Source organism: Mangifera indica, chromosome 2, assembly GCF_011075055.1.
Source record: "Mangifera indica cultivar Alphonso chromosome 2, CATAS_Mindica_2.1, whole genome shotgun sequence".
NCBI lineage: Eukaryota > Viridiplantae > Streptophyta > Magnoliopsida > Sapindales > Anacardiaceae > Mangifera > Mangifera indica.
The window spans coordinates 8,435,192-8,450,911 of record NC_058138.1 but is presented as its reverse complement, the minus strand read 5'-3'; the positions used below and the strand labels follow the sequence as shown (position 1 = coordinate 8,450,911).

At 31.7% G+C, this 15,720-nt stretch overlaps 1 protein-coding gene and 1 pseudogene across 1 annotated transcript; both read right to left on the bottom strand.

Moving 5' to 3' along the window:
- The window catches only part of LOC123209098, an 83,050-nt pseudogene that overhangs the window by 30,458 nt on the left and 36,872 nt on the right, over positions 1 to 15,720 (bottom strand).
- Positions 4,647 to 14,330, bottom strand: LOC123208523 (receptor-like protein 7). Its single transcript, XM_044626057.1, has 12 exons — positions 14,265 to 14,330; positions 14,168 to 14,207; positions 13,902 to 13,991; positions 13,750 to 13,845; positions 13,386 to 13,573; positions 13,162 to 13,237; positions 12,998 to 13,091; positions 8,415 to 11,129; positions 8,283 to 8,309; positions 5,935 to 6,034; positions 5,723 to 5,836; positions 4,647 to 4,691 (listed from the first exon to the last, which is right to left on the bottom strand). Exons 1-12 carry the CDS (start codon positions 14,328 to 14,330, stop codon positions 4,647 to 4,649), a joined length of 3,651 nt encoding a protein of 1,216 aa, XP_044481992.1.

The following is a 15,720-nucleotide window of genomic DNA, read 5'->3' as shown; positions in this document are numbered from 1 at the left end:
AATCTAATTTAATGTTAATTTAATAAGTTCATAAAAAAATTATCATCAAGTAACTTCAAACAATAATATATATTCTATTATATTAGCAGGTTGTAAATTGGTTACTATATAAAGAAAAATTATAGGTTATGTATTATTCTGATTTATGTTTAGTTGAAGGGATAAGAGGCTAGAAGCTTCATATGGAAGTGAATATATTTTTATTAAGGCCAGAAGACTTATAATTGTTAATTTTCAAAAATTTAAATACTTATTTATCTGTTGATTTTGATTGTTATTATTAAGAGTAAAATCGTTATCTATAAATTTTATTTAAACTCATATTTTGAAATTACTCTTAAGTTTTCAAATTTTATTTCTATCCCCTAATCTCATATTTTCCAAATTTAAAAATTGACTTCCCCCTCCCCCCTCCTAGTCTAAGTTTCAGCCCCTCATAGTTTTCACATAATGTTGCCCCCCAACTTTCTAAAAAATTTCAATTTCACCCCAGATTTTTATCTCCATCACTTCTCTCTAATGATTTATCTCCCATTAGCAGAGCCTTGATCTTCGGCCTCCCAACCTCTCCTTTCCCTCTCTAATCAATGAAGATGGTTGTCTTTGTTTGAGGTGAAAACGACAAATCTTTGTCTCAGATGTAGACGACCATCTTCGTGAACCAAAGAGGGAAGGGAGAGGGAGGGGAGAGAGGCCAAGAGGGAGAACATCGTTGGAAATCAAGACTCAGCTGATGAGAGAAATCGATGAAGATAAAGACATGGGGCGAAATTAAAATTTTCTAGAAAGCTGAGGGGTGACGTATATGTGAAAAACATGAAGGAATAAAACTTTAAATTTAGGGGGAAAAGTCAGTTTTTAAACATGAAAAATATGAGGTAGGGGTAACAAATAAAATTTTAAAACTTATAGATAATTATAAAATGTGAGTTTAAATAAAATTTATAAATAACAATTTTACCCTAACATTAACAACCAAAATTAACAGATTGGGGGGGGGGGGGGGGGGGGGGGGGGAGGGTTGTGTAATTGAGTTTTTGAAAGTTAATATATATGAGATTAAGTTTTCATTAAGGGCGGGAATAAGTCTTTTGGCCTCATTTTAATTGAGTTAATTTTTTTTATAAATAATTTAAATCAAGGTTTCATAAGCGTGATAAAGATTCGAATCCAAATCTTTTCACTGAAAATTTTAATATAATTCCAATATTTCACTAATTTTCCTAATTTTTTTCATCTTTTCAGATGAATTAATCTGAAAAACTCAAAATCTTTAATGCTACTTTCTAGCAATGCTAATCATGTCATTAATGATGCATATTTGTGCTTGATTTGATTTAGTCTGATTTTTATTAAAAATCTCTAAAATTTTATTTAAAAACTCTCTATCACTAAAAAGGCCAAATTTTCTTCAATCTCTCAATCAATTTTTAATCATGTTTAACAATTTAATATTTTATTTTATTTTTACAATTTTTTAATACTTTAATAATGAAGAAACTCAATATATTTCAAAGAAAAAAGGTGGTTAAACAAATGAGATGAATTCATTTTTATAGGTTCAAATAGGAAGAAAAGAGCTCATCACTATAAGAGAGATCTTGTAAGAATAAATTAAAGTAAAATCAGATGTCTTATATTTGGGGTGAAAAGTTAGATTAATATTTTTTATTAAATTAAGCATAGAATTAATTTTTTTTTTTTTTTTTACAATTAAGGTAGAAAGGCCTAAGTCTGCTCTGAACTCAATTCTTCGTAGTTAGACTAAATACATGGAACTTGAAGTCCATTTCATAAAAGAAAAAGTAACAGCCGGGATTCTTGCATTTGAGTATGCACCATTGGACTTCCAAGTTGCAGACATTCCTACTAAGCTTTCCTCAGTATCCAAATTCAGTAGTCTAAGGGAAAAACTGAACACAGTTCATAAATTGGGTTGATTGTTTATTAATGAGAGCAACAACTAATATTTTTTTCTTGAGATTTGGCAATAATTCAGGGAGGATCGTTCTTGTGAATTGACAACAACTCAAGGAGGGTGATTTGAGGAGTGATCACATTTAAATTAATAGAAATTTCTATTTTGTAGTCTCACTAATCTAATCGAAAATTTTCAAATAGAAAGACTTATAATTGAATATACCTTCATTATGCTTTTATTTATTTGAACAGTAAATTTAAATATACAAGTGACATAGTTTTACAAATTTCAACGCATGCTTTCAATATTTCAGTAACAAAAGTAAGCACATACTAGAACAGTCATACCCAGCTCGATGTGTAAACTCACAATGTAGTTTACATGCCTCGAAGTCTTTATGCTCATCCGAAACTTTGGCCTCTAACATCTCACACGCCATCCACAAAATGATTGAATAAAGCAAGCACAAAAGTAATGCCCTACAAGGACTTGTTTGGAGACCCATCATCTTCAATTTTGTATGTTAATTACTTGCTGTAAAGGGAAATAATTTATACAAGTTAATGTTGAATGCAAAACTGTTTACTTGTTTTAATTTGTTGGGATTAGCTTTTGTAACAATATTCATTTTCTATAAATAAGCTTTTTTAATCCTAAAATATATTGGTTTTGAAATTAAAATTTTGTTCTACCTCAACTAATTATAACAATGATTAGACAAGTGTTCATACTTGGTTTCCCAACAAGTATTGGTATTTAAAATTAGGTTCAGTTTTGCCATGACCGTTTGTCTTGTCGTTGTAACTTAAATACAATACTTCTTTATCACAATACACTTAATTAAGGGTAATATTACAAGTACAAATTTATGTTAACAAACTAAGCTAAGCTTGGGTGAGGGCATTTATGCATTTAAATTTAAGTTTCCATCATATATGTATAATCATTGAAGTGATAATTAATTTCCTATAAACCCCTTTCAACTGGGTAATTTCAATTCATTTCTCTTTATTTTATTTTGCTTTGGTTAACTTTATTTTGAAATAAATTTTATTGATCACCTACAGTATCGTCTCAATTGGCTCTAATTTCATACATTTTATTTTTACTTATGGATATTCAAATGAGTTTTGAATTGCTTCTACAAAAATTACATACCATCATTTTGACGGGATTATATCTTTAAAATATTTTATCATGATACCGTTTTTGAAGTGGATTTTACCCCTAACTCTAACTGAAATTTTTAATAGAAATTTGATTATGGATAGGTGTTTGGATTTATGAAAGTTGAAAAATAAGAATTTGAGATTTCACTATGCCTGTAGTGAGAATAAGTCTTTTGTAGCAATATATTAAAAAAAATATAGTATCGTGCTCTCTGTTACAGATATTATATGATATTACTCATGAATGAAGTGAGAATTTTTAATATTAAAAATGTTGATGTAGTCAATTTGGAGCGTCCATGTGAACATTATGGATAATTTGTGTGTTGGCTCGGACATTTTGCATTATGTTTTTCTTACAACCTGTCTATTATATATCAAAAAACAAAACAACTTAATTATGATTGAATTATGCTTATTCAGAATAATTTTTTCTAACCTCTTTCCAGCATACCGTCGCAGGTTTTAATTGCGGCGAGGCAGTAAACTTTGCACTTAATGATTGGTTTCCATTTGGGAAAGATGCTGGAGATCAGTATGCACGTCTCCACAAGCAGTTGATTGTTCCTTAATGAAGAGCACCTTGTTAAAGAAGTAATGTCGCTTAATCACTCAGCTGCAGAATCTGCCTCTCATACTTCTGCTAATGCTTGTTTTAGACAGCATATAAAATCTCCAAACAGCACTCTCATGAACTTACAGAATGTTAAAGTTCCATTTGTGTATACACCAAATTCTGAAACATTAATCTGCAGCTTACGCTATCATGACTGCTACTTGGCCTTCGTCTAGTGTCAATGTCAAACCAGATGCATTCTCCACGGTATGTTTCAACATATGCTTGTTCTTTTAGAATCAAAAACAGTGAATTTGGATCCTAACACTCTGCCTCTCTTTTTCTTTTTTCTTGGCATAACAGAAGTTGTGAAGCTTCATTGTTCTAACGGATGTAACGTAACTGTACATCTAAGTCGAAAGGTGCTGAATGTGGAAACTAAAGCTTGTGACCTCCAGATCGAAGAATTATCTCCCTGCAGAACCCAAAGGCAGCCCCAAAATTTGGATAGGATTAAAATGTGCATAACATATATATATACACACACACATTCAAATATATATTTTTTTCTCACAATCTTATTATCAAACAAAGTAAAGGAAACCAAAATAGACCGAATCAATCGTAATGTCAATCCTACCAAATTAATAATCATGAAAAAAATCCTCTCGATTATCAATTGACGGTAGATTCTAATGTATGAAAAATTGTAGGCACTTGCAAAATTTGGGGATTTGCTTGCACAGAAAACTGCACACATGTAAAACAATATTGATACCTGTTGACTGTTACACAAGAAATCCTTGACATAGCAGTGACTCATCTCTGAAAGAAATAGATGCTGACATAGCAGTGCTGAAAGTTGACATAAAAAAAGCAATATAACAGCATGATATTGAAACAGGGAAACAGTAAAAGATTTGAGTCATCACTATATAAGAAACACATACTTACAAGTGGGTGAAAAACTATGACTTACACAGTTGAATTAGCAAGATGTTCAGCACTGTTCCACCAAGTCAACAATCACCTCCTGCTTAAGCCCCTGCAAGTTAAAGTTAACACATCATAAAACTAGAAAATGAACATTAAACTGTGATCTACAGTAAGAGAGAAATTAACTGAACAGATTAGATGTTTATAATTTTTATCATAAACATTTAAAAACTTACATGTAAGATCTTAAAACTTAACTAAATTTCATAAATTTGAGCATTACATATCAATTAATTATCCAACTTGCACCAAGATTTAGTAGCACAGTGTCAATTCAAATAGTGTTTGAATAGTACCTATTTGTTGCGTGGATCTAATGCATTCAACATTTCAGAAAGGACATCCATAATGCCACATGCATTATGAATTTCTGTCAGGCTAGTCCAATTCTAGGCAAATTATGACACATGATTACTAATTGTACCACAGAAGATAGTAAAGGAAGTAGTAAATGCAACGCAAATATTAAAATTAAAATAAAGCAAATAGCCAATACTCATTCTTGTTTTTGCAATACTCAAATCATCAGGTGAAGTTAGTGCTCCAGCAATCAGAAGAAAGACATGACAAAAAATAAAAAAATAATAGAGCCATAAGCAGAGAGGATTGACCACTGAAATGAAATCACAAGACCATTGAAACACTACACCAATTAAGCACGCGTGTGTGTGTGTGCATAACAAATTTTAACATCATATTCTCACAGGCAGCTTAAAAAAACAGCACAAATATCAAATAAATGGCTACGCTCATGGCATTAACTGCCACTAAATTAGCTTCCATAAAAAACCAGCTAAGAGAAGTACCTCAAATTTGGGAACTCAGAATCTGCAGAAGACTCAGCTGCCTCTTGGTGATTACCATCATTTCAAATATTTTATGGGAGAATCAAATGGAAATTAGCAAAGCCTAAAACAGTAATTAGCACTGCTTATAGAAAATCAGTAGAGAAATGTACAATGAAATCAATATATGTAGAAAATGCATGAAAAGATGAATCAAATGACAGTGCCATGTCTCATCACATAGGTTTTTTCTCCACTAATTAATCACTTAAAGAACCATCCACCAGAAATGTACCAACAACTCCTGGTATGCTGCAAAATATTGTGGATATCTTGCCCTTGGTACTCCAAAAGCTTCTTGCCAAGTATCTATTAGAATCAGTATCTTCTCCTTGACATGAAAGTTAGGCTACAATACAGAATCATGAGAACTATGAACAAGCTTCGGCAAAAGGAAATAAGTAAACCACAGAAAGACAACAAAAACTATCCAAGAAACATTCTCACCTTTTTCTTTACTATTTTAACCATCTCATGAAGAACATCTCTCTCTGCCACATGCATATGGACAATGTCCCCACAATTCTTTAAAGATTGTTTCCAACAACTACAATGTAGCCACAAGAATAAACTTAGATAAGTTTACCTTGTTAAAAATGAAAAGACATGAGAAGGCAGACAATAACTTTCCATCAGACATAGCAACTCATTTATACTCTATATCTGGATCAGAAAGGATATTCAAGGATTTAAAATTTTAAGCTGAAAGCCCAAGTACGCGTACACAATATGATCACTGATGTCAAATGACATATATACCTTGTGGTTAAGTTCTTCAATCCTTTTATCATATCCCAAACAACTGAAACAATAAAGTGTTCCATAAAAGTATTTGTAATGATAAATAAGGAAAAACAACCGGTAATGTGTTAGGGTTTCAACAGAGCATCAAATTTACAAGCAAACACTATGAAAACATTTTCATTTTCTTATTTACAAGATCGGCAGCAATGTGTTAGGGTTCCGACAGAGTATCAAATTTAATCAATATTGGCCTTCACAAACATGTAACAAGCTGAAATTTCTATAAAAAAAAAAAAAAACATAAAATCCCAAAAAAACCCACTGGAAAAGAATCGAATGAAGGAGACAAGATTAAGAAATTTACTAGTTTCTGCTTTCAGTCAGACATTGTCTGACATTGTAATAGGTCAGCCTTTCGTCCTCTTGATTCGTCTCTTAGGCTCCGTCGGTCGGATTTCATCTCTCCTCGTCGTTCGTCAATCATTCGTCCTTTCGGTTGTCGTCGCATAGTCTCATGTGTTCCTCTCGGTCGGTCGCCACTCGCTTAGTCATCTCAGTCGTTGCCGGTCACTGATTTTGTAAGATTTCGGGACCAATGCTATGGACATTGGAGTGGAGCTGGAGAGTGGAAACTGGATGGTCGATTGGAGAAGTGCTATTGACGTTGAAAATGATATTTTGTTTTTTAATTTCTTTTATTTTTAATCCAAAACAATAACTTTGCCAAATGAAAATCATTTTGAAGTATAAACCAACAACAAAGAGAATGAACGAAACTAAGTCTGGATATAACTTCTAACTTAAGTTTGTCTATTAAAAAAAATAGTTTGATTTAAGTTTGATTCAAGTTTGAATCAAATAAAAATGGTTCAAGTTAATTTAATTTAAATTTACCGTTTGAATTTATGGTTTTATTAAATAGCTCATTGGAAAAACAATATTGATTTATCTAACCGTCGGTAAAACGATATTGATTTAAGAATTATTTGATATAACATGAATCGAATTAGATTATCTTTAACTCATGAGCTAAACTGAGTTGAACTCCTTCTATTTGAGTTTGATTTGATTTTTAGAAATGAGTTGAAGGTTTGAATTTGACTCAAAATTGAGTTAAACAAATTCAAACTGAATCAAATCGAACTGAATTGTTTTAAAAGACTGAGTCAATTTAGTTTGAGTCTAACCCTACCAATAACGACGAACTTACAAGTTTTTTAGTGAGAAATTTAAAAATTCATCGCTAAAAGTATAATTTTATTCAGTTTTAATGAAGGTATAAATAATTACTTACTAAAATCATGAAAATAGTACTTATAACAACTAGATATTCAATCCTCTTACTATTTTTCCCTTCCTAGAGGCCCTTTTTTTTTTTTTAGTGAAAAGCTACTGAAAACAGAGGCATTGCAGCAAGAAAAAACCTATGAACCAAGCTCTAGAGGAATAGGGTGGTTTAGTGCATTTAATGGCCGGGTTGGTCAATGCGGGTTAAAACAAAAAAAAAATTACAGTTATAATTGAAATGTGAGTTATAAAGCTCAAAGCACTAAGTAGGGAACAATAATATGCATAAGAGTTAGTGGAAAACAAGTTATTTAGGTTAAAATAAAACAAATAAATATTTATATTATGTCTTTTATCAATACATGCAACTTTTTATTTCACCTTGAAAGATTGAATAACAAGTTCTAAGACTTGTGAGACACTAAAAAATATACCTACGCATGAATAAGCCACTCTAAGTAAGCATAAATAATCTTTAAATGGTGATCACACGCATAACAAAACTCTGAATAACAAATATAAAAATTGAAACCTCTTGACCAAACATGAACACTCTTCACATTTTATTGATGTATGGTTCACAAACATCAACAAAATCCTGAAAGTAAAAATATAACCACATATTGAAACTAGTATAAGGAAAATTTGAAATTGTTTGATGTTATATATATATATATATATATATATATATATATATATATATATTACTACAATAATGTTGAATCCTGAAATTTGGCAATCCTTTATGACATTGATCTTCACACCTTACATGGTCACTCACAAGCAAGTACCTGCATTGCAAAAGTGGGAATGACATTAACATATATAACATTAATAATCAATAATGGAAAAGAAGATGTATACTTAAACCAAACTAACCTTATGAAGACACCAACTTTTGCTTAGTCTTCTTATTACATCTTCTAGTCCTCTCACATATTTTAGTAGCTCTATTAATCATCCTTAGAAGCCATAGAGGTTTTCCTGTTGTGAACACTAGATATCCTATGAATAAGCCAAGGGGTAGTCCGCATCCATATCCCATCATAATAACCTTCCATTCACACCATCCTGAATTACTGAGTCTTTCACCATGGAATATTGATGATTTTGGTTGTGCTGCCTCATCAATATTACATTTGTTGGTCAATATAAATCCGCATAAGCTTGGGTTTCCAATGTATGAATCATTTTGGAAGGTCTCGAATTGGTTCCCTCGAGGTATAGGTCCCACAAGTTGATTTTGTGATAAGTTCAACTTTGAAAGAAAGGTCAAACTTACCAATTGCATTGGAATCACTCCAACAAGGTTGTTTGAAGATAAATCTAAGGCTTCAAGTGCAGTCAAGTCTCCCAATGATGATGGAATATGACCAGTTAGGCTATTTTGAGACATATTGAGAAGTCGAAGTGAATGAAGTTTTCCAATTGAGCTTGGAATTTCTCCATGAAAGTAGTTGTTTGAAAAATCAATAGTAGTAAAAGTAGTAAGAATTTTCTCCAGATGGATTCCAAAACCTTTAACTACCATTTCCACGGAATCTTGATAATATGAAACACCCATATAATTCAATTTCTTTTTTTCTTCATCAAGATTCACCATAGCTTTTAGATTCTCAAAAAACCTTGCTGACAAATAGCCATCAAAATTGTTGTGTGAGAGATCTAAGATTCTCAGCATTGGGAAACTACCATTAAATTCAGAAGAACCCCAAATAGAACCGTAAAAGCTGTTGAAATGAAGAACAAGAACCTGTAATTTGGGAAGATCTCCCAACCAATAAGGGAAGCTATCATTTATATTGTTGTTTCCAAGATCTAAAACTTCAAGCCTCGTACAATTAACCAAACTTTGCGGGATTGGCCCTTCAAGTCGATTACCGTTGAAGTTAAGTGTCCTCAAATAATTGCCTGGTGCAAATGTTTTAGGAATGTTGCCATGCAGTTTATTTTTTCGTACATCCAAGACTTGAAGATTATTGGAGTTGACCATGCATTCAAGAATTGTACCATTCAAGTTATTATTTGAAAGATCTACAACTTGTAATCTACTCATATTGCACAAGTGAGGGATCTCTCCCGTCAAATTGTTGTTTGACAGTGAAAGAATCATTAACTCAGACAGTGCAATTGGAAATGGTGCTTGAATGAAGTTGGATTGAAGGTCTAGAAGTTGAAGTTTTTTCCATGGAAGGTGTTCTATGGTTGTAAGAAAGTTGTAGGAAAGATTTAAGTAGGACAAACTTTCCTTTCCAATGTTCCACATCCACTTAGGAATTCGCCCATGGATTCTATTTTCAGAAAGGTCCAAGTAAGTCAGTTGGTCTGAGTTCCTTAAAATCTCCGGGAATTCACTCAAGTTACAGGCGGATAATCTCAACGAGGTGAGTTGTGGAAAGGAAGAGTTACCTTTGAATGGGGTGCTCAAAGATAGACTGACATGAGAAAAGTCAAGGCTTTTGAGTTTGTTAAGCTTTGAAAACAAGTAAAGATCAGTGACACTTGAATTGTTTAAATAAAGAACGAGAGTAGTTAAATTAACAAGTTCAAATATTGAACTTGGAATTGATCCATGCAATCGATTACCATCTAAATAGAGAATTTCCAATGATTTACTATGAAATTCATTTATAGTGCCTGTTAGTTGGTTAAAACCCAAGTCTACAATCTGTAACGAAGGTAGAGTGAATAACCAAGATGGCAGAGACCCATTGAAAGAGTTATAATATAAAGAAATATGAACTAAATTTGGAAGGTTTCCAAGTGAAATAGGTACTAACCCAGAAAGATTGCAGTTTGAGGCAGCAAAATGTGTCAAGTGCTTGAGATTTTCAAGAGGACTAAACTCTCTTGAAATGGTCGTGGAAGACACATACAAAAACTTGAGGGGACTACTCCAGTTAGCCTTTGGGAAAACAACTGTCAAATCATGATTATACGATAAATGGAGGGCTTTTAAACTTGGTAGGTGGAAGATGTTGTTTGGAAAGTTTCCTTGCAAATCACAAGAAGAGAGACTCAAAAAAGATAAAGAAGAAGATAAATTCATGAAGGAACTTGGTACAACGGTAGACATGTTCACATCATCAAGATGAAGTTCTGTTAATTCGGTCAAATTTTGAACTAACCCCTTCAAAGAATTTGTTTCAATTGAAAGTTCATCAAAGTAATTTCGAGAAAGGTCAAGAACAATCAATTTAGATAATTGGGCAATTTCAAAAGGAATTTGACCTGAAAAATTTGAGTATGAGAGATTAAGATTTGTCAAACTAGACAAACGATGAAAATCAGAAGAAATATGAGAAAGATTGAAATCATTAAAAGCTAAGTTTAGCCTTTGCAAATGATTAAGAAGGAAAAGAGTAGTGTTTGAAGGAAAACTTCCATGAAGCCAAGCACAACTAAGGTCGAGATCAATCACATGGCCTGTTAAAGAATCACATGTGACACCATCCCATAAGCAACAATCCTTATCCTCTTTCCAAGATATCATTTTTGGATAAGAGGGTTGAAGATAATCACAATAAGAGGAAGAAGTATTGATGAAGGAAAAGTGTTGTTTAAATTGAAGCAATGCATGACTCTGACCACGAGAGCAGAGTGTTGCAGAACTTTGAGAACACAAAAAAAACAACTGAATGCATAGAATTTGATAAGCCCACATTAGACAACCCATTCTTCTTGAATGATGAAACCACGAGAATATACAGGGTTTTATATAGAAAAAAAAACATGAAAAGTTAATATTGTCTCCGATATGCTGCTATGATGTCATGATATAGTTATTGAAGAGCGTCTTGCCATTTTAATTAAATAACTTTGTTTTAAAAATTCAGTGTAGAGGCAATATTTATTTTAGCTCAAATTATATTACACATTCTTAGTTTCAGAGATTTTTGTTGACTGGCAATTATTCAAAGTCCAAGTATTATTTTCCAAGTGGGGCATGCCAGTGTGGAATATTTACACATTCTTTTCTTAGGTTCACACACTGAGAAACATGTTAGAAGACTTCTGCCATAAGTTACATAATGGGTATCAATTAGTCTTGGTCTATTAACTATAAAACAATAATATATCTTCATTATTGATTTGATGCTACCATCATGCGTGACGTCAGAAATGGGCAAGAAGACTTCTCCAATTGCTTTCTGTGTGCACTTTTTATATTACATTCTTATGCAAATAGAGTTACATGTTAAAGGGAAAATACCAATTACACCCTTATTATTTAGGAAACTGCTTATGTGAAATGTTTTACTGTATTTTCCAGTTCGCATAATTTCTACCAAAGAAACATTCATTCAAAGAAGCTTATCACTACAACAAATTTCAAAAACACCTCCAAACTTTTTTGAATTTTTAAAATATCCTCGAAAATTTTCTTTAACAACCCAAATATTTTTAAAAAGTTTATTTACTCCTCAAATTTTTGAGTGTCAAAGTTCAGAATTTTCACTCAACCAAGAACTCAAATACTCTAAAAAGAAAAATTAAGCAATGGTGATTATAGAGTAGTTTTTAAATCCATTTCAAGTTGAATATTTTTTTATGTAAACAATTAATATATGTAGTTTGATTTTGCCAATTTTTATAATTTTATGTGTTGTATAAATTTGATTAAATCTTCTATAAGTTTGAACTATCAAATTTGGAAATAGTTGGCAGAGTTTATGATATGTGAAAAAAATTGATTTTAAACACATTTTTAAATCCATTTGAAGCTGAATATTGTTTTAGTAGACCATTAATATGTGCAGTTTGATTCTGTCCAATTTCGTAATTTTATAAGTTATATAGATTTGATCAAAATTTCTAAAATCTTGAACTCTCAAATCTGGAAATTGTTTGCAGTAATCATGGTCTGTGGACAGAAATTGATTTTAGAGAAGTTTTTTAAGTCCGTTTTAAGTTGAATATATTTTAGTAAACCGTTAATAGATCTAGTTCGACTCAACCAAACTTCATAATATGTTAATTTGTATACAAATTTATAAAATTCATGGTCTTTAGGATCTAAAATCCCAATTGGGTTAGTCAAATATGGGTGACGCCATATAAGATGAGTTATATAGGATACATTTTTGCTCAAGATTGATATATAAAAAGTTATAAAATAGTTTTGAGATTTATACTTTGTTTTATATGTCTAAATATCTCCTTTCGTCTAATTTCTTTATCAGTTTCCAAATTAAATGTCTCTTTTTACATGCATATGTCTTGATTACTTTTGCTTACAGAGTGACCTTTGATGGATTAAAATCACATAAAAAGTGAGTGATTGAATGAAAAATAAAAGGTCGACTGAGCAGAATCAATAAAGATTTAATCCACATTTGATTGTGCATTTTCTTAAACGGCATTAGATATAAGGGCGCTAATTGATGATCGATAGATGATATAACACAGTGAATCGATAAATAAGATATAAAAATGATACAATGTACTAGCAAGCACACCCATTGTAATTGAAACTCACCCCTTGGCCTCAGGACTGTACCCAATGACATAGTAAGTAAAGCATGTCCATGTCACAGACTCAATAACTGAAAGAGGAATTTTCAAAATAGCGGCTGGAATTGCATATGCCCAAGCAGGGTAAAAGCACAACTCTTTCTATTTAAAGAGACAACTCTGTAATACCATCAACAGGAAGTATCATGAGTCCAAAGAACAGGGCACCCCTGTAGTAAGTTGCAAGAAGAACATCAATGTCCATCTGAGTCCGCAAAAAGAGTCATCGTGATGGTTGCAACGATAACAATCTGTAACAAGAAATTCCTTTACATGTTTCAGATTATCCATGCCTTTGCACATGTAATTACAAATATATATCATAACTGAAAATTAGTAATTATGATAATAACCTGGGTTGTTTTGAACACATAGATAAAAGAATTTCTCTTCAAGATAAGATATTTCCTTGACATGCAAGCTCTAAGGAGTTGCCAATTAGAAAGAGAATACACATTGAAGGAAAGAGCATCCTTGTGGCTTTTGGATATATCATATGGCACCAAGAGATCCTCATCAAGCTTCTTGCCAAGAGAAGATTCTGGAATTTTTCACAGAACATATCTACTGAAACATAATTGGAAGGAGCTTCAGTGTGGTACCAGTATTGCACTTGATCTTTTCAAGATATCATCTGCCAAAAAATGAATAAAAAATAAAAGTTGTACTAATATTTAAGCATGAAAAATAAATTATTATAAGCTCTAATTCACTAACCTCCTGAAGAAAGTTGATCGCCTGATCCTTGATACACAACCTTTCCTTCTGCCAACAAAATGATGTCATCAAAGGGTTCAAATGTTTCTGGAATGGCTGAAGAAGTGAAATCAAAATGGTAGCATCCGTGATATGCACCAGCTGCTGCAGACAAGCAACAATCCGATATGCAGTTGAACCGTCTAAACCATTTGATATTTCATCCATAAATAAGGCTTTGTTGGGACCAACAACCGGCTCTCCTGCATATTTTAATGAAAAATTAATCCTATAAGATTTATGATAGAGTGCATCTAATCCTTAGAATAATCTATTCCAGAAGCATTACTACCAAGTGGAGTAGATGCATTTTTGAAAAAATTACCTTTAACACATGATCAGTTTTAAGGGTTGGTTTTTGTCCTTTGGCAGAAATTGCCTGTTATAACAACCTTTGTCATGAACATTTCATACAAGTACTAACGACATACAGAACAAAACATCAGATTTAAACTAGAAAAATATGCTGAACACACCTTCATGTAAGTATCTATATCTGGATCCGGTACAATTCCTCCCTTCTCTCTTTTATTGACCCCCATCATCATGGAAAAGAAAAGATAGTACGGCCTCTGCCTTGCTTTGTTGTTGAATTGCCATTAATTTTATGTTTAATTTAAATTTGTTATAGAGAGAGAAAATTTATTTTCGGCATTTTTTCGCTTAAAATTATTGTTTATATGATTTCTATATGAAAAACTGAGAATTTTGATATATAGAATATCAAAATCGGAATTTTGTAGGCTGATTTAGGGTATTTTTAATATTCGGATCTGAAACCGGGCGATGGACCCGAATCATGACCCGGCTGGAGGTTAGGGACGACATTCAGATGACATGTCGACTTCATGTGATTTTAGTAACCGATATGTCATACACGTTTTCTTCCTCTTATGTACTAACCCGATTCAGGCGACATGTCATCTGCATTTAGAATACGCAGACGGCATGTCATCCATCTCCTGTTGATTTAAAAGAAAAAAAATACGGGACGGGGAAAGCTGGATGGAATATACTTGGCATTATATTATTCTTTTGCAGAATGCTAATTAAAAATTTTGCAGAACTCGAACCTGTGTCATCTTGATTTTTATCAGAACCGATTTACTAGCAAGCCATTTTAAGCCTTCTGATTCAGATTCTTGCTCTTTCTGTTATTATATTATTCTGGCGCAGTTGAATTTTGCATTAATTGAATTAAAAACTTTTCCACTTTTATCATATAATTTGTATGTGGTAGGCAATAGGTTATCCTTTGGAATAGCAATTATTTTAGTTTTATAAAATTCGTTTCTCAATATATTTATTATGGCATGTAATTGCTATTTATATTTGTTTAAAATTGGATTACTTTAGCTTTAAATCCAATTTATATTGTTGATTACTCATGTGGATTAATTTTTATGCATATTTAAGGTTTAACTGAAATTATTTTTATCTTAATGAATTTATGTATAAATTAGATGTCGAGTGATTAGTATGATTTTAATTAGTTAAAAAGTAGCCACAACATCTTTAAATATATTAAAATTATAGATTGAGTATCTTAGGATCACATATAGTTATATGACATCAATTGTAATTAATTATTATAAATATAATAAATCTTATCTTATAAGAATTTTTATTATATTTACATGATTAATTAGAATGAAATAACAAATCACTTTTCTTGATTTACCCACAGGAATTAAAAAAAGACATATAATTTGGTAGTTTCATCATACGGTTTTAAATATATGTATATAAACCTATTTAAATTAAAAACTTAGCCCACAAACAGTTTTTACGTTATGTGGTTTATATATTTAGAGCATATTTATACATTGGTAGAACATGATATATATATTTGTATGCCTCAAATTTTATGACTTAAGTATGTATATTTATATTTATTTACAATTATTCAACCTGTGAATTTCTCTGATAATA

Excerpts from the sequence above, each read along its gene's own strand:
- LOC123208523 (XM_044626057.1), bottom strand. The coding sequence starts at position 14,330 with ATGGGGGTCAATAAAAGAGAGAAGGGAGGAATTGTACCGGATCCAGAT. Across the intron at positions 13,092-13,161 it reads CATGATACTTCCTGTTGATG|CCGCTATTTTGAAAATTCCT; the intron begins GTATTACAGAGT and ends ATGCAATTCCAG. Across the intron at positions 8,310-8,414 it reads AATAAGAAGACTAAGCAAAA|GTACTTGCTTGTGAGTGACC; the intron begins GTTGGTGTCTTC and ends TTTGCAATGCAG.